An 18,922-nucleotide genomic window follows, 5' to 3' on the forward strand; every position below is an offset into this window, starting at 1 on the left:
GGTCAATGCTCACGGTGGTTTCATTAGTCCGCTCACGGATGTAGTACTGCACCAGGGACCAGATGCTAAAATGCTCAAGTTCCTGCAACTCCTCTTCATCAGTTACAACCGTCACTTTCAACTCCTTGGAACTCCATATTTGCACCTGTGAATTGCACACAAAGGACAATCCTTAAATTATTCAGCTGTCTGTATATTCTGCTTTATAAAAGAAACCTAGAATCAATATGAAATGAAACTTATTTATCAATATGTAAAGGGTTAATAAATGGAAGCCTTGCCTGGATTCTCATCCAGGTCTCCCTCCATCCAGGAACCGGAACTGGATTATTGTAGCAAAAGTGCTGCGCTTCACGAATTTTGAGCTCTTGTCCATCCTTGACATCAATTGTGTTAAGTACAACACCTGGAGAAGGAAAACAATGAGGCTGCATTTTTCCAATAAGCTGTCAGTTCACATATACATCAGTATGGCAACAACTGCTAAAGATTCCACCCAAATGTTCAGTTAGACACCAAACACATGCCAAGAGATTTATTTTGAACTTAAAGAGAGTGAAATGTCTTGATACTGCTCAATAACGGATGGAATATTTTAAGTTTTAAGATTATTTTTTAGCTTTCCTTTTATTGGAAAACATGGGCTTGGAGGCCACATCAATCACATCACAGATGACCAACATCTCAACACATTACACGATTTATTATTTGTACTGTGGACAAAAAGATTGTTTGGGTGATGCTGGGTTAACGCACTAAAACACCAGCATTTTTTCCCCCATTTTACTGCATTTGTGACCCTACAGAAATAAAGATCATAATTATCTGATGTGCTAATCCAGGCAGATGCAGACCAAGTTTGTCTCTCACTTCTGACATTGGCAGATATGTACATCACAAATATTTTACAATGGCATTTGTGCACCATTCCCACATCGGTGCATCATTTCATGCCTAAATGGTTCCTTGCATGGTGAATAGGTTCTTTATATTGAGGGAGAATGTGTTTTACCCATCTAACCACTTTAAAAAATGGTTCTAGCACCACAAAAGGATTATTTTATTGTTACGATGTCAAGTTTGCAACCGTAGTAGAACTCTTTTTGGTTCTATACAGGACTACTTTCAAAAAGGTTCTAAATTTATATAGAACCTTATATAACACAGTCTCCATCAGTCTGAAGAGTCATTTCACCATGCAAAGAACCCTTTCTTCATAGCACTCATGATTTACTAAAGTAGAAGCATCTTTTTAGAGTGTAGGAAACACAGATCTGTTAGATGAAACAGTAGCTACCGTTACAGAACATGAATACCCTACAAGCACCTACACTACACCAATAAGAGTCCTTGGGCAAGACTCCTAACACCATCTTCGCCTACCTGTGTAAAATGATCAAAAACTGTAAGTCGCTCTGGATAAGAGCGTCAGCCAAATGCCATAAATGTAAATGAATACGTTATCGGTTATAATACTGGCTAACGTTAGGTTAGCTAACCTACCTAGCGGTTAGTTAGCTAGGTTAGGTTATGTTGTCACTGAGTAAGTAAGCAGTATAAAGACAAGAGCTATCGATGGTTTGCCCGGGACAAATCTCAAACCAAGCCGTTACACACAAATATTTTGTACCTAGCGTTAACGAATTTACACAGCGATATGAACACGTTTTATACGAATTTAAGCTTCAAAACGTCTCCAAAGCAACATTAGCACTCCTCCGTTAGGATAACATTAACAACAGCTAACTTCCTTTAAGCTCTAAAACAGGCCGTAACACAACAGCTATAACTCGAGCTACTAATAAAATACCTTACCTAAAGTGTGCTGGAAAAACTGAAGGAAAAACAGAAGAGAAAATACAGCAATTCTCGTCCGGACGTTCACAAAATTAAACTCGTTCAATTTCATGAATCCCGCCATCATACTGTCCTTCGCTGCTTCTTCACTCTCTGACAGCGACCCGCCTCAACAGCGCCCCCTGCCGACCGGTAGCGCTGAAGTCAGTCTGGAAAAATAGGAGGCTGTTGGGGGAGGGTGGCGTTTTTGTTCAGAAGCGTGTATAAACACAGTCTTCAGGCATATAGCTTTTTATTTGTTAAAATATTAGAATATATACAAATACAGACATGAGCAATGCCCTGTGATGTTCTCTCAGCTCATTGGTTTCCCAATAAGTCCCTCATTAAATGAAATCAGATGCTACTGATGGAATTTAATCCACACAGTTAAATGTTTAAGATGAAAATAAAGTCATCCAGAGTGGTTTGCTGTGAAATGCTCAGTTTTAGAAAGCAGAGTTGTTCACAGTGCTGGTAAATGGAACCAGACATACGAAGCATTTAGTGCCTCTGAAAAGTTCCTTCACAGAAAGTGATTATATGGAATGGAATGGGTGCACACAGGGTGAGGTAAGGCAAAATGGTCCCTAATGAAAGCGAATTTTTTTTCAGATTTACCACTATTTTACCACCATCAACATTACACACAAAAACTCAAAACACACGTGTAAGTTCACTGGTGGGTTTGGATTGTAAATAAATTAGCTATATGTATATTTGACCCCTGGTTCCTATCACCGCCACTCAGAGTTTGTAAGTGAACCACTTCACATTAAACCACTCTGAATGAATCTGTTTACATCACAAGGATTGAATTATTAAGAAACTTTGAAAATAGTTTGGGATTTCCTTTTAACGAATCCATGCAACAGCTGGAGTGCAATGAAGCGAACCAAGTCTGTGTTCATCTAGCTGTATTCTTCTAACCTGTTATATATTAACAACAACTTTTAAAACATATTAACTGTTACAACTTAAAAAAAAACAACAAAACATAGTTATGTTTGACTGTATTTATGTTTAGTTGTGTTTATTCTAACTGTATATGTTATTTTTACTTGCAAAAACAGACTAACTGTTTAGACAAACAAATCTCTTGGCTGTGTTAGACTTTTTCACAGTGTTGTACCAGTGAGTAAACAAGTGACACTTTTTGATGGGTAAAAAACATTTTATTAAGTAGAACAAACCAACATTCCTCAGTTCTTCAGTGTTGTCTGAACACATACTGAATGCTTTGTCTTACAAATACATTGATCATCATTATAATACAGTAGATGTAGTTCTTCTGATTACAAATCATTTATAGTGAAACTATGTTAACTTTGGTCAGTTGTCTTTCAGGTGCAAACTACATGTGTCACAGACATGGTGATGCGGCAGTGTTGGCCAAATGCAAGTCTACTCATCCTCTATACACACACTTTAATGCACGATCACTGTTTATTTAATACTAGAAACAGAACTTAAACATGAAATGCCTGTGCATAAGCTGTGGAACATTTTAGGTTTTATTTTTTCCCAATATGTTAAACTCAAATGAAACAGGCTGTTTTTGTTACTTTGCTTTTAAGACATATACGTTTAAAGGGGCTCTGTTCTAAGAGGCTGTAGCTCATTCAAAAAACAGCCATAATTTGAAAAAAAAAAACACCTCATAACTTCAACATGAGTAGGCTAAGCTGCTCTGGGCTGAATGTGTAGATTTGTTGGTTTTCATGACATCGCAAAAAAAATATTATTTTTTTTATTACTACAGTACCTAACATGCACTATGCAAGTGCGTCCTACAACAGTTGATAATCCCCCCTCTTGGTGACAAAGAAACCCGACTGGTTCATAGCTCATCGTCATAGCTGCTGATGTACAAATAAATGTGCTGACGGACAAATAAATGCAGATGTCATGCTTGTAGTTTTTCAAAGTTTTTGAAGATGCATCTTCAAACTGAAACTAAAAACCGGAAAAAATCTTGCTCTTGAGTTTCCAGGATATCACTGCAGGAGGCATGGTAAGTAGGCATGTTTACAACAGATGTAGTCATGGTTACATTTCTAAATGTGTTTCCCATTTAAGTCACACTTGTCATAAAAGCCAATGAGCAGATGCTTTCCAAAGGCATCTATTATAAGCGTATTCTGAGTTAGCCGCTTTTCTGCTCTTTTGTATGTACAGCAGAATTGATAATCAGCCATACACTACAGACGTGTCAGACAGAGAGTAGTTTCAAAAGCACCAGAGATTTCCTTTAACAGGGTTAAGCTATGTGCATATATTAAAAAAGGGAATGAATTCAGTCCAGAGCTCAACCCGATCATAAAAACTGACCCAGTCCTGCAGCGCCACTTCCTGTTTTTCTCTGTTCTCTTCCTGTCTAAAGCCGTCCTGTCTTTAAATCCCTGTAGCTCCTGAACAGATTAGCCTATCTGTAAATGTAGACCACATGCTAAACCTTCACTACAGACATACATACAACATTCAATCATCTTTCACTTCGCATTCCTTTTTTTCTCAGAACGAGAACATTTTTTTGATTAAAGAGGAAATTCACAGATTTTTCAAAATTACTACATAATTAAACGCTTAAGATATAAACAAAGTCTTTCAGAGTCGTTTGGTGTAAAATCTCTGTTCTAGAGAAACTTGTTGAGTCAGAGTTGCTCACAGCCGTGGTGATAGGAACCAGACGTCTGAAGGATTTGATGCCTCTAAAACCAACTCTGAATGACTTTCTTTATAGAATAAAAAAATGATGAAACTCCCTTTGAAAGTAATAAAATGATTAAAAAAATAAACTGTAGGTTCTTTTATAGTCCATATTATGCAGTATATCACACCGACAAAATTTTGTCCTTCAGTTTACATACTTTTGGCTGAGATTTTGTTGATGTAATATATTTTCATTCACGTGAATTTTATAAACACACTTGAATAGTCAATTGCATGCTTTTTTCAATATGACAAATATAAAACTGCATAATTAATATTAATAATAGTAGAATTTTGTTGCCTATATAACAGATATTATGTGCTATACTTCACAGTCCAATCACAATCTGCCTATAAAATGCATTTATTATTAATATGAATAAACAGAAAATTGCATTCATGCAGGTGCCGTCGTCAGTAGTAACCCATTACATGGCTGTGTAAAGGCACAGTCTGAGAGATGCTGAAAGGTCCATCAGAAACATTCAGAGCAGATCAGCCTGCTGTGCTTCTAAAGGAATGAGCTCTGATCTTCTCAACTCTTGGCACGTCCTGCTTTGAATTCTGGGACGAGCGTGGCAGCCGCACTGAGTGGGGTGGAGTAGCCCACGGTGAAGTTCTGAAGTCCGAACATTAAACACTTCCAGCTGTAGCGCAGAGCTTTCCCCACATTCTACAAGACAAACAGCAACACTGACCATCACAAACACTGCCAATCAAGCACAACAAACAAATACACTTTCATTCAAAAACATTCAAAAGTCTGGAATCATTTGCAAAAATCTTTGTTATTTTATATATATATATATATATATATATATATATATATATAGGTTTCATTTAATGTTTTAAGTTGGGAACAACAATAAGTTAAATGTATCTGTGACAGAACTGCTTATTCTAAAGATTAATTCCAGACTTTTGAACAGTGACTTCAAATTATTATTTTTTAGATAAAAAAGTGCTCTAGAGAACACATTTAAAGATGGCAATTTTTCTATAACAATTTCTATTCATTCTGTTTATATGAGTTTAACACACTGGAAAAACTATAAAATGCACCATAATGTTTGAAGAGGTTTGAATTTTCCAATATGTTAAAAGCAAATAAGCTTTTGCATTAGACTGTAAATGAGGTTTGTGAGATTTTAGCGATTTGCATAATATACATGCATTATCCAAAGAATGACACCGTGCAATTTGTATGATTTCTAGAATCCATTATCCACAGACTTCATCATGCCTTCACACAGTAGGTACCAACACTGGTCCTTCCTGCAGAGTCTAGTTCCAACCACAGCTAGCCACACCTTCTCCAGCCAAGTAACTTCTTCAAAAGTTATTGATTAGCTAGATCAAATGCACTAATGTCAGGCAAAGTGGGTGCAGTATGTTACATACAGGTTGGGACTAACATCTGCAGAAAAGTAGATATCCAGGAAGAGGCTTTAAGATAATGTGCCTTATTCAACAGCAAAAAAGCATAAAGTGCAAATCAATCAAACTGCAGAAGATGCAAATAAATCTGATGATCAGACGAGCTCTATGGCGGAGCTTTAGAGGAACACTGTAGGTATTTGGTAATATGACAAATCTGAGCAAGCCAGTTCAGTTAATAGGCTACAATTGTAAATTGTCCAACCTATGTTTTGCTACATTACGTAGCACATATTAAGCTACAGGCAATCGCATCAAATCTGCCTAGCTAGCTTCCAATATCAAATACCTGAACCTTTATGCTTATCGTTACCTAGTTAAGAGAATGACCACACTATTTTCTGGTACTGCTTATCACACCATGAAAAAATCACATTACAACACTCATGCACTTCTGCCAGTTGTTAAGAGAGACATATAAAGTTAACAGTAAGCAAACATCTTTTTTTTATTAGATTACAAGATTACCTACTTAAATGGTAAACAAAACACCCTCACTGTATGTTTTGGAATACTGAATCATACAAAATGCATTCAGATGTATCTGTGTGGTAAGAATAACATATTAAAGCAAAAAGTAAAAGGATGTGAAATGAACAGCAGACTGAAAAATAAAAGCCAATTAACAAAAACAAACACACCATAACGGATGCTGGGAAAATCCATTCCCTCAATACAATATTCAGAGTCAGGCTGAGAATGTGCAGCGAGGAGAATCGCCACTCAGTAATGACTGAGTTTGTCAAATCACAGTTTGTCAAAAGCTAGAGGGCGCTCCTGAGCAAGCCTATAACATATGGGCTGCTATGTGTAAAATCTCAGGGCCTCATTCACCAACATCTTCCTAGGTTTTTTCTTAAATTTGTTCTTGAGAAAGTTTCTAAGTGTGTGTAGATTCTGTTCTTACCTAAGAACAAATAACAGATAAGAAAGCACTGGTGAATGTCGGAATCTTCACAAAAACTGCATTAGTGGGTTTTAATTCATTTCATTTCCCAAATTAAAGGAAAGTCCAGCACAAATGGTTAAAAACAAGTAAATTTAGCTCCACTCATTTAACTCTATTCACCCCTATTCATTGTGGACTTAATCATAGGCAACATCTAGTATTTTGGAGTCATGACCTTAATTTAATCTTAGTGAGGTGTTCAGGTCAGTGGGACCCATTTTCAGTGTTTGCCAAAAGAAAAAATTATGTGATTTATTATCATTTCAATCTCTGATTCTTTGGCCTTTGCTCATTTTCTGTGAGGAACATATAAAATAACACATTTTCAATGACATCACACTGTACACCCTCTACACATTATATTATGCATGTGATCTTGATATGAACCCACAGGGGATACAATTGTGGAGGTGTTGTGTCCCTTCCCTCTGTTCTCCTCCTACATGGCCTACTGTTAGTGTGTGTGTCTGTGTGTATTGTTGTTTGTATAAGTGAGTGTGGGTGTGGGGTGGACAACATAAACAGGCTGCTGACTGGCTACAGCTGCCAAAGGAGAACCCTACAATTTGTGATATTTTAAACATTTACTTTTACATAAATTGTTATGGCTGTATTGATAAAAAAACAATAATGTGGTGGGTCTGCCAGACCACTCAGTAACAAACACATCAACACCATACAAGGGTTAAGAAAGAGATTGCCTGTATCTCCTGGAATGCACCATTGGAATAACCTAAGGAGTACAGTAGATTGTACTGCAGTATTTCCACTGTGAATTTACTCCTGTTCTCTACAGTGTATAGGATGTGAAATAAAATGTATTCATGCTGTTAATAAAACTGTTTGGAGACCGAGAGGCATCTGTGGCTTTCAAAAAAAAGTTAAGGATATCATAAATGTGTTTAAAGAGATAAAAACATGGCTCATCTTAAGCCTCTGCAACACTGTTGAAAACTAAACCCAGAACGCAAACCAAGACAGCATTTATACAGTCACTCTACGCCTGTACACCTTTGTCCCTCCCTATCAAGAAAACCATAAACAGGATGTGCAGAAACTTTCTGGAGGGACGTTTCCGCGTACTGACAATGGTCAATCTGCACGTTTACAGACGGCCCTTCCTGCTCCCAGAACAAAAAATAAACCTTCCCTGTCAGAACCTTACCCTATGGCAGACACTCAGAAACAAAACTATTTTACTTGAACCTGGCACTCACACATGGTCATGTCTGTTTTCATTTTAATAATCACAGTAGGTGTATTTTGCCTTGCTCATGTTAACATTTCAAGATGAACTGACCAGTAGAAAAGGTCCAAAATAACTTGGAAAAAACTCTCAACATTAACAGACATTATAAAGTTATGATTTCTATGGTAATCCTGCCTTCCGCCCGAAGACTGCTGGGATAGGCTCCAGCACCCCCCGCGGCCCTGATGGAGAAGCGGCTTGGAAAATGGGTGGATGGATGCATGGATGGATTTCTATGGTATTTTGTTATAATGGTGACAATAGTTAAAGGGGCATTCTGGGCTAAAACTAGCATTTAAAAAATTATTTGTCATGCCATGTAATATTCTGTAGTTCAACATTCATTGCATCCCCCAAGCCTCTTCAGATTAACACAATCCACAATTTTCTGTTTTCATCCATCAGTATTATCTCACTACAACTCCCAGCATGCATTCTATAAATATGTTATACAGTCCCCCCTGTGGTGATAGAGAAATGTGCTCATGTAGAAGCTAATAAATACAGGTGTACCTTCCCAGCAGTAACTTTATCCATATGTCTTCCTTTTGTGTTTGCCAGCTAGCAAGTGAGAACATTTCAGACAGCCCTGAAGAGCATGTAGCTTTTCCCACCTTCAAGATATATCATAAGAAGGGGTTTTCCTTGTCTTTAAATTCACTTACAGCTCACTCTTGGGGCTATTGTGTGACCATTGTAGGAGGTGAGTAGGCAAGCTTACAGCAGATTTAGCAATGGTTCCTTTTTTCTATTCCACGTCCACTGCTTTTACTGCAATTTACAACCTGCTGCATTGATTCACCAAAGCACTGATAAAAAGCTCATAAACAAACTGATAATCTAGGCCTGAATGAGTGCAGGGAAACAAAGAGAGACAGCACTAATCCTCATTAAGCTGTAAGGCCGGGTCACTTCCTTGTGTTCACTGTTTACCACAGTCAAGGAGACCTGACACAAATACACATGCAAAGCCCAGGAAATACCATTTACCATCACAAAGCCATGAACTTGGAAAAACAGTGTTACGGCAATAGTTTTTCCTCCTTTATTAAACCTTTATCTACACTCATCATGCTTCACTGCCATGGGGTATAAGAGAATGACCATTGCACTAAAACAAGGAACTCAATGAAATAACCTTCAGTAAATGTAAATGATTCTGGTGAAATAGATAAACAGCCCTATGAAAAAGAAATATACTATTAAATAACGGTACCTAAACAGTTCTTTGCTATGATATAAAAGGTAATAATAATAGTAAATATGGTAAAGGTATATATAATAAGGTAAATATAATAGTGTCCTTTTAACATCAATCCACTGAAAGGTTTTTTAGGGACCTATAAGTAGTTGTTCTATGGCATGTGTCAGGATCTAGTCCTCATGGGCCACAGCACTCAGCAGGGACCTCAGCAGGCTACCTCCTTAACTCAACAGCTTGGCAAGGCCTTTGTAAACTGTACAGACATCTGAAGTTTTGTTGTCATTCGTAGCTTCGCATTACGAACTCTGGTTCTGATGTACCTTTGATTATGGAAAAAAGAAACAACATTTAGGAAAAACACACATATTGTGCCCTGTAGTAAACAAAAAGGTTCCCATATGTTTTGTTTTGTGTACAGTTGTCCCATATGTCCACATGTCACTGGATCCTCTGAATTACAAGGTCATTTAATGGCTGAAATGTGAATAATGCTACATACATGCTATAGGCAATCTGCAAGTAGGTCTAGTACTAAACTTCAACACTACTATACACCAACCCCAGTTACTCAAGCTGTAGGCTACTTCTGAAAAGCAACTTTATCTTATTTGTTGTTTGCATGGGATATTTTGCTATTTTGGTGAAAATGTCCATCTCATTGTGCTTTTTAGTGTGCAGCAGTGTTAGCTTGCATTTCCACTCCTTAACAACTGGGTCCTTCACATGATTCAAATGTATATAGGACAAAACATATCATGGGCACAATGGCAACAATTTTTGAAAATGGCAAATTGGTCCCACTGCTCAGACCCAGAGGTCCTAACATGGGCATGACGCAGACTACAGAATGACGCACATGTCCAACTATTCACAGCGTTATACAAGAGAAAACACTAATCTCCTCAGAGCTGTGGCCCAGAAGGAACCTGTTCACAAGAACATATTAAGGTACCTTTAAGAGGTAACATTTTCAGTGTGAATAATATAATTTGTTGTCATGATACTCGACAGCAAAAATAGAATATATTAAACTATATGTAAAACATATTACTTTTAGCTGTCAGAATGAAACACACGAGATCGTCGCATCAGTTCTAATACTTTTAAAAATAAAGGTTAAATTGTTCTTGGCTTGGATGCAAAGTTATAGGAATCAGCATAAAACCTTTACATTATGTGGAGGTTCTTTAAACTTTCAAAACACTATTTACACTCTGATATCTCATACAATTTGTAATTTTTTTAAAGAACCATCTACTTGGTTTGGTAGTAATGATGAAAAAACTTGTTAGTATAGAATCTTTACATTATGTGGAGGTTCTTCAAACTTTAAAAAGTCTTTGTACTTGCACAAATTTGGTTCATCCATTGAAATGATCCAAAAGTAGTTCTTCTATGGCATAAGAGTTTCTGAATGGTTTTTGGTTCTAGGAAACATTTTAATTGCTACAGACATTAACATGTTGTGGATATTCTTTAATCTATAAAAAAGGTTTTTTCCGACTCTTACATCTCATGTAAAAACTTAAAAAACATCCACCAAGAGGTTCTTCAGGGGATCAACAGTGGTTCTTCACTCAGGAATACATCAAAACCTTGTGACGAGTGTTGAAACTTTAGATTGAGTGTAATTGTATCTATACTTCATACTCTGTCATCATATTTACATACTTGGTTCATCCACTGAAAGGATCCAAAAATAGTTGTTCTGTTGACTCATTCTGAAGAACCTTTTCGATACCTTTATTTTTAAGAGTGACAACTGGTCAACATGTCAAATGGAATACGATTGATTTCCATCACTTCGGCCCTGCTGGTTCATTACATAAGAAAAGGCAGCAGTAGGGCTGGGAGCTGGTGAATGAAACAGTAAGAAAGCAGTAAGAAACAGACACCAATGTCAAGAACAGTGGCTTAACGAAGGCAGGACACACAGAATGTGTGCCAGCAGTGGGAGATGCAGACTTGTGAGTCTGCCTGTAAGTCAGGTTGTAAGATTACGGAGCTGTCCTAGTGAATGGCTCTCACAGTATAAACACTGTATTAGCTGCAGACAAAGCCTCTGTGCTTTAATTGGCTTAGTCTGCTTCTTTCAGTTCAGACAGAGGATCCTGGCATGGACTGGGGTGAACAAAGCTCAGTGTTGACGCAGGACGCACTAGCAGCAACACTGTCAACTGTAAATCAGTCTATTCATATTTTATAGATTCATTCCCAGTGGGTGGACAAAAGTTACTGTTGGCAGGAAGTATGTTGACGCTGTTTATTCATATTAAATTGAATCAAGTAAAATCAATTAATTGTTTTTAGAGCCCGCAACCCAGAAGGAGAAGCGGCTTAGAAGATGTGTGTGTGGCGTGCGTGTGTGTGGTGTGTGGTGTGTGTGTGTTTTTAGAGCTGCACTGATATTGAGCTAGCCCAATACTGGAAACATATTGGAAAAATAACACCTCGAATATTAAATAAAACTTTTGCACGTAACACATTTTATGTGTTATTTTCCCTATATATTAAATTCAGTAAAATAACTGTAACTGCGTAAAATGTTATCCAAACAGTAAATGCCATTCAATCAAACATAGCATGCTTTACTTGTGATATGGAACACTGCTTTTATTGAAAAAGTGGACTGGTATAATAGGAGGATTCACAGGTGCCATTCCAGATTCCAAGTCTCTCCGTGATTGGTCTTCCTTCCTTCCTACTTTCAAATCTGATACAAAGACTTTTCTCAGACTCATGAGTATGACGTATCGGAAGAGAAAATATTATATCAGTGCATCCCTAATGACTTTTTTCAGTGTATATTGTCAGTTGCCCCCTGTCCATTTTATTAGATTAACTTGCCTTGTACTTTAACTCACTGGCCACTTTATTGAAAGCACTTACTGTATAGGTTTACTATACAGATCCATACCTGACCACAGGATGTTTGTGTGGTGGGCCATTCTCAGCTCAGCAGTGACACTGGCATGGTAGTAACAAGATAATACTTGTGACGCTGGTTAAAGGTACACACGTCACTATCACTGCTAGGGTCACCACTCAAAAATATCCAGCCAAGAGCAGCTTTGTGGTCAGAAACGGACCGTTAATGAAGGGCTAGAGGATGACTGACATAAATTGTGCATAAAGAAATATTTTATTTTACAATTACAGCATTTGGCTGACGCTCTTATCCAGAGCAACTTTTTTAATCATTTTACACAGGTAGGCGAAGGTAGTGTTAGGAGTCTTGCCAAATGACTCATTGGTATTGTGTAGGCTGCTTACTCAGGTGGGGATTGAACCCACTGTCTACAGGGTAGAAGGTAGAGGTATCACCCACTACACTGCATGGGCTGTACTTTGGACACCAGCAATGTGGAGCTACAAGGTGTTTCTAAGCGGACAGTGAATGTATGATCCAATATTTCTAAATTTTATCCACCCACATTATGTTTCCAAACTGTATAAATCAACCCAATCATGTATATTTATTTTGATTCCAAACCCCACAATCAGGACATGTTGGTAAATCATTAAAAGCAATCAGGTAAGAAGTGGATGATTAATCAAAGCCGTATCAAAGCTCACTTACCCCACTGCCTGAGAGCAGGCATGCATTAAAATGCTAAGTGCAGAGCCTGAAATACAACAGTGTTTTGGCTTAAATAACTAGCAAACATTAACAGGTTACAGAAACATTCCTGCAAATTCTTATTAATAAGTCACATTGTTAAATAAACAGGCTTATCTCAGTGCCTAGATGCTGCATTTATGATCAGTGCCATTAAAAGCATGTTGTAATTTCATCTTGCCTTTTTGTATTTCTTGTACTTCTCTTTCCTCTTTGCTTTCTTCTCCTCCTTTGCTCTCTGTATGCTGTCATTCTCTTCCAAAGGCACATAGTTCTTTGGTAAGAAGGCGAAGTGCACTTCCCTTGTCTGCTTCCTTTCGACCAAGTCCTCATGGTCTGCAGTCTGTGCTGGAGTTCCTGTGTCGATCTGCCGCTGGTATCCTGCACTGCTGCCACTCCAGCCTTCATTTAATGTCTCTAGGCCGACAAACAGGCCGATCTGTGGCAGTTGCACATCAAGAAAAGATTTAGGCTTCATCGTTCCTTGCAGATGATCTTCCTCTGAAGCTTCTCGCCAGAGACTGGGCAGCTTTTGTTTGCGGGGGTTGGACTTCTTAGTTGGGAGGGCTTATTGGATCAGCTTTGCATAAACAATCTTCACGCCAGTGGATTCCAACGTGCTTTTGGCTTCCTTAGGCTGCTAGTCAGGTTAATGGATCACAGTCAGGTTGTAGAGTACAGCTTTTGTGACAACAGTATTTAAAATGGATACGGATGGTGGGATCTGTTTGAGCTTCTTATTACTGCCTAAATTTTGAGGCTTATTACATCATGGAGCCTATTATTCTGTAATTACACTGAAAATATGGCACACTGACTGGGTCTTTCTTAACTTACAGGAGTGAGAAATTAAACCATGGATACATTGGTGGGTCCTGAGCTTTTAAAGGGTTAAATAAAAATCTTTCCACTGATAGCACAAAGACAGAGTTAAGGAGCAATCTTTAGAGAGTCTAAAAGGACAGGGCCTGAGATTGATTCCCCAGCCAGGTGACCAGGGTCCTTTCTGTGTGGAGTTTGCATGTTCTTCTCATGTTGGTACGGGTTTCCTCCAGTTTCCTCCCACAGTCCAAAGACTTGCAGTTGGGTGAACTGAAGATGGCCCAAGGAGTTAATATGTGTGTGAATGTTTATGTCTGTGTGTCTGCCTGTCCAGGGTGTTTTCTGCCATCTGCCGCGACCTAGGAAGATAAGTAGCTTAAATAACGAGTGTGAGTGTATGTGTGAAATCTTAGAGTAGGTTTTATCATCAAAATGACATTTATATTTTAACACATTTCTTTAAAATCATACAATGATATGTATTTTTACAATCTAACCTGAAAAAGAAGCATCAATTTTGTTTTACATGCATATACCTTCAGCATCTGTGAAGTTTTTCTTATGTTGTTCTTTTACATTTTTAACATAACTGAAATTATAATAAAAAAAAGCAAAATCACTAAAACAACTATCGTTTTTGTTGTTGGTTTATTTAGGACTAGAACTAAGCATACACAGACATCAATATTTTGTAGTTTGTCATTTTGAGCCTTTTCGTCATGGCTTTAAAGTTGTGGGACATTTGCCACACAGACAAAAATCAGTTTTAACTTTTAAAGTTAGTTACCAGACTGCCTTAAACCTTTGATTTGATTATTACATTTTATTAGTCAGTTAAGAAAACAAAGTTCTATAAACTCAAATCTTTAAGGCATTTTTTACCACAATAGTAAAATGACCTAATTGTTATTATTGTTATTATTATTGATGCAATTATTAGGAATATGTTGTGCTTTATGCTACTGTCTGGCTGGCACATAAGAAGGAAAAAGGGGAAAGTTTAAGGGTCCCTGCTACAAGAGTAGGCCCAAGAGCATTGTGTTCAGAAAACTCATGATAGAAAGTTCAATATTGTAGAATATTGATTCACTGATCAGCAGATACAGACCCTTTAATGTTAGAGTGAAAACAGATCTCTGCAAAGTGATTTAAATTATAATTATATGAAAAAATTCAGTTATAATTTAAATTATAATTAAATTATATATATATATATATATATATATATATATATATATATATATATAGATAGATAGATAGATAGATAGATAGATAGATAGATAGATATAGATATATATAGATATAGATATAAAAATTCAGTAAACCAGCCATTAGGGGTGTACATTGTATACTTCTGGTGCCGGTCCCAAGCCCGGATAAATGGTGAGGGTTGCGTCAGGAAGGGCATCCGGTGTAAAACTTGTGCCAAAACTATCATGCGGATCACAAATATGATTGCCATACCGGATCGGTCGAGGACCGGGTTAACAACGACTGCCTCCGGTGCTGTTGACCAGCAGGATGGTGGTGGAAATTGGACTACTGTAGGTCGAAGACCATCAAAGAGGAGAGGAGGAAGGCGGGTTAGAAGGCAGCGAGAGAGAAGGAAAGGCAGGAATGTGGAGGTTAGAGTAGGGACTCTGAACATAGGGACAATGACTGGTAAAGGCAGAGAGCTTGCGGACATGATGGAGAGAATGAAGGTAGATATTCTGTGTGTCCAGGAGGCCAGATGGAAAGGAAGCAAGGCCAGGAACATTGGAGGTGTATTCAAACTGTTCTATCATGGTGTAGAGAGGAAGAGAAATGGAATAGGGATAATCCTAAAGGAACAGCTTGGGAAAAGTGTTCTGGATGTAAAGAAAGTGTCAGACAAGATCATGAGCCTGAAGTTGGAGGTTGATGGTGTAATTTTGAATGTGGTCAGTTCATATGCACCATAGGTTGGTTGTCATTTAGAGGAGAAAGAGGAATTTTGGAGTAAGATGGATGAAGTGGTAGACGGTGTCACTAGAGAGGAGAGATTAGTGATTCCGCAGAAATGCGGAAGGTCAGATGGTTGTAGATTTTGCAAAGAGAATGGAAATGGCTGTGGTGAACACATATTTTCAGAAGAGGGAAGAACACAGGGTGACCTACAAGAATGGAGGGAGGTGCACACAGGTGGATTATATCCTTAGCAGGAGATGCCACCTAAAGGAGATTGGAGATTGTAAAGTGGTACCAGGGGAAAGTGTAGCAAGGCAGCATAGGGTGGTTGTCTGTAGGATGAGATTAGAAACAAAGAAGAGGAAGAGAGTGAAGACAGAGACAAAGATTAGATGGTGGAAGCTGAAGGAGGAGGATGGTTGCAGGCAGTTCAGGGAAAAATTGCAACAGGCCCTTGGGGGCAGTGAGGAGCTACCTGAGGACTGGGAAACTACAGCTAAGGTGGTGAGAGAAACTGGCAAAAATGTGTTGGGTGTTTCGTCTGGTCAGAGGAAAGAAGACAAGGAAAGTTGGTGGTGGAATGAGGAAGTCCAGGAGAGTATTCAGAAGAAGAAGGCAGCTAAAAAAAGTGGGATAACCAGAGAGATGAAGGAAGTAGGCAGGAGTACTGTGAGGCTAGTCGCATAGCGAAAAGAATGGTGGCAAAGGCAAAGGCTGTATGAGAGGCTGGACAATAAAGAAGGAGTAAAGGACTTGTATCGCTTGGCTAAACAAAGAGATAGAGCTGGAAAGGATGTACAGCAGGTTAGGCTGATAAAGGATAGAGAGGGAAATGTACTAGTGAGTGAGCAGAGAGTGTTTAGTAGATGGAAGGAGTACTTTAAAGAACTAATGAATGAGGAAAACGAAAGAGAGAGGAGGACAACGGGGGGAGAGATAGTGGATCAGGAAGTGCAGAGAATTAATAAGGTGGAAGTGAGGGCAGCTTTAAAAAGGATGAAGAATGGAAAGGCAGTTGGTCCAGATGACATACCTGTGGAGGTATGGAGATGTTTAGAAGAGAAGGCAGTGGACTTTTTAACCAGGTTGTTTAACAAAATCCTGGAGAGTGAGAGGATGCCTGATGAGTGGAGAAGCAGTGTACTGGTCCCCATTTTTAAGGACAAGGATAATGTGCAGAGCTGCAGTAACTACAGAGGTATAAAGTTGATGAGCCACACCATGAAGGTATGGGAAAGAGTTGTTGAAGCAAGGCTAAGGCGAGAGGTTCAGATCAGTGAGCAGCAGTTTGGTTTCATGCCCAGAAAGAGTTCCACAGATGAAATTTTTGCATTGAGAGTGTTGGTAGAGAAGTACAGAGAAGGTCAGAAGGAGCTACATTGTGTCTTTGTGGATCTAGAGAAGGCATATGATAGGGTGCCAAGAGAGGAACTGTGGTACTGTATGAGGAAGTCAGGTGTAGCTGAAAAGTATGTTAGGGTGGTGCAGAACCTGTATGAGGATAGTGAGACAGTGGTGAGGTGTGCAGTTGGAGTGACAAATGGTTTCAAGGTGAAGGTAGGGTTACATCAGGGATCAGCTTTGAGCCCCTTCTTGTTTGCAGTGGTGATGGACAGGTTGACAGATGAGGTCAGGCAGGAGGCTCCATGGACCATGATGTTTGCAGATGACATTGTAATCTGTGGTGAGAGTAGAGAGCAGGTGGAAGAGAATCTGGAGAGGTGGAGGTTTGCACTGGAGAGGAGAGGAATGAAGATCAGTAGAGACAAGACGGAATACATGTGTGTGAATGAGAGGGAGGCAGGTGGAAATGTGAAGATGCAAGGAGTATAGGTCGTAAAGGTGGATGACTTCAAATATCTTGGGTCAACCATCCAGAGCAATGGACAGTGTAGAAAAGAGGTGAAGAAGAGGGTGCAGGCAGGATGGAGTGGGTGGAGACGGGTGTCAGGGCTGATGTGTGACAGAAGGATAGCAGCAACAGTGAAAGGGAAGGTTTACAAGACAGTAGTGCGTCCTGCTATGATGTATGGTTTGGAGACTGTGGCTCTGTCTAAAAGACAGGAGGCTGAGCTGGAGGTGGCGGAGATAAAGATGCTGAGATTTTCGTTGGGAGTGACAAGGATGGACAAGATTAGAAATGAGCAGATCAGAGGGACAGTGAAGGTGGAGCAGTTTGGAGATAAAGCCAGAGAGGCCAGGTTGAGATGGTTTGGACATGTGTTGAGGAGGAATAGTAGATATATTGGTCAAAGAATGTTGGAGATGGAGCTGCTGGGTAGAAGGAGAAGAGATAGACCTCAGAGAAGGTTTATGGATGTAGTGAAGGTGGACATGGAGAAGGTTGGTGTAAAAGTAGAGGAGGCAGTGGATAGGGCAAGATGGAGGCAGATGATCCGCTGTGGCGACCCCTAAAGGGAGCAGCCAGAAAGAAGAAGAAGATATAAAAAAAATTCAGTGTTATGTAAAAAACATGAAATCTTTCATATAAGCATTTATGTAGAGTTTATTTGCTCCGGGTGCCCCCCAAAATGTATACTACAAATATTTATTATGTTATGTTTGTTATATTGTATGTTTTCTTTTTTTCTAACATTTTGAAGTCAGCAAACCAATACAAATTTGTATGGTACCTTTGAATGTACACTTTGCAGAGAATGTAGAGAATTTATTATTATTTAATCTATCTATCTATCTATCTATCTATCTATCTATCTATCTATCTATCTATATATATATATATATATATATATATATATATATATATATATATATATATATATATATATGGATGGAATTTTTGCACAAGAGTCACTAGATGTCATCATCCAGTTTTTAGTATCACGAAAAGGAAAGTGTGACAAACTGTCAACTGTGGAATTTCCATCACCTCACATTCTCTATCTTTTTTTTCCTTTTATTCAAAGTTTTAAGGCCTATAAAAGCGAACAAAACATTAAAAACAATAAAACATCCACTTCATTCATGTATTATTCTGAATGCAGATTAAAGCACCGACCGCTTGACAAAATGCTGTGGTGACAGTGGTACATTAAAATAGTCACTACTGAAAATGGTTGAAAACAAATGCGCAATGTTTCCTCCTCCTCCCCCCTGCGTCAAAATATGAAGCAGAAGTGAAAGGACAGTAAATGACCAGGTCTG

The 18,922-nt window shown here is 38.5% G+C and overlaps 2 protein-coding genes across 2 annotated transcripts in view; both read right to left on the minus strand.

The window, feature by feature from the left end:
- The window catches only part of nemp1 (nuclear envelope integral membrane protein 1), an 8,523-nt gene extending 6,580 nt beyond the window's left edge, over window positions 1–1,943 (minus strand). The window contains exons 1-3 of the mRNA XM_017706109.1: window positions 1,816–1,943; window positions 282–406; window positions 1–145 (exon numbers count right to left, since the gene is read on the minus strand). The exon at window positions 1–145 is cut by the window's left edge and continues 75 nt beyond it. Of these exons, the coding sequence (XP_017561598.1) occupies window positions 1–145; window positions 282–406; window positions 1,816–1,924 (379 nt within the window). The 5' untranslated portion in view covers window positions 1,925–1,943. The remainder of the gene's footprint in view (window positions 146–281; window positions 407–1,815) is intronic.
- A 1,046-nt stretch (window positions 1,944–2,989) lies between these two features.
- si:dkey-126g1.9 (uncharacterized protein C1orf115) lies at window positions 2,990–13,521 on the minus strand. Its single transcript, XM_017707143.2, has 2 exons — window positions 13,188–13,521; window positions 2,990–5,221 (listed from the first exon to the last, which is right to left on the minus strand). Exons 1-2 carry the CDS (start codon window positions 13,482–13,484, stop codon window positions 5,084–5,086), a joined length of 435 nt encoding a protein of 144 aa, XP_017562632.1. The 5' UTR covers window positions 13,485–13,521; the 3' UTR covers window positions 2,990–5,083.
- Window positions 13,522–18,922: the final 5,401 nt, after the last annotated feature.

Source organism: Pygocentrus nattereri, chromosome 9, assembly GCF_015220715.1.
Source record: "Pygocentrus nattereri isolate fPygNat1 chromosome 9, fPygNat1.pri, whole genome shotgun sequence".
Lineage (NCBI taxonomy): Eukaryota > Metazoa > Chordata > Actinopteri > Characiformes > Serrasalmidae > Pygocentrus > Pygocentrus nattereri.

Excerpts from the sequence above, each read along its gene's own strand:
- si:dkey-126g1.9 (XM_017707143.2), bottom strand. The coding sequence starts at position 13,484 with ATGAAGCCTAAATCTTTTCTTGATGTGCAACTGCCACAGATCGGCCTG. Across the intron at positions 5,222-13,187 it reads AGTACAAGAAATACAAAAAG|AATGTGGGGAAAGCTCTGCG; the intron begins GCAAGATGAAAT and ends TTTGTCTTGTAG.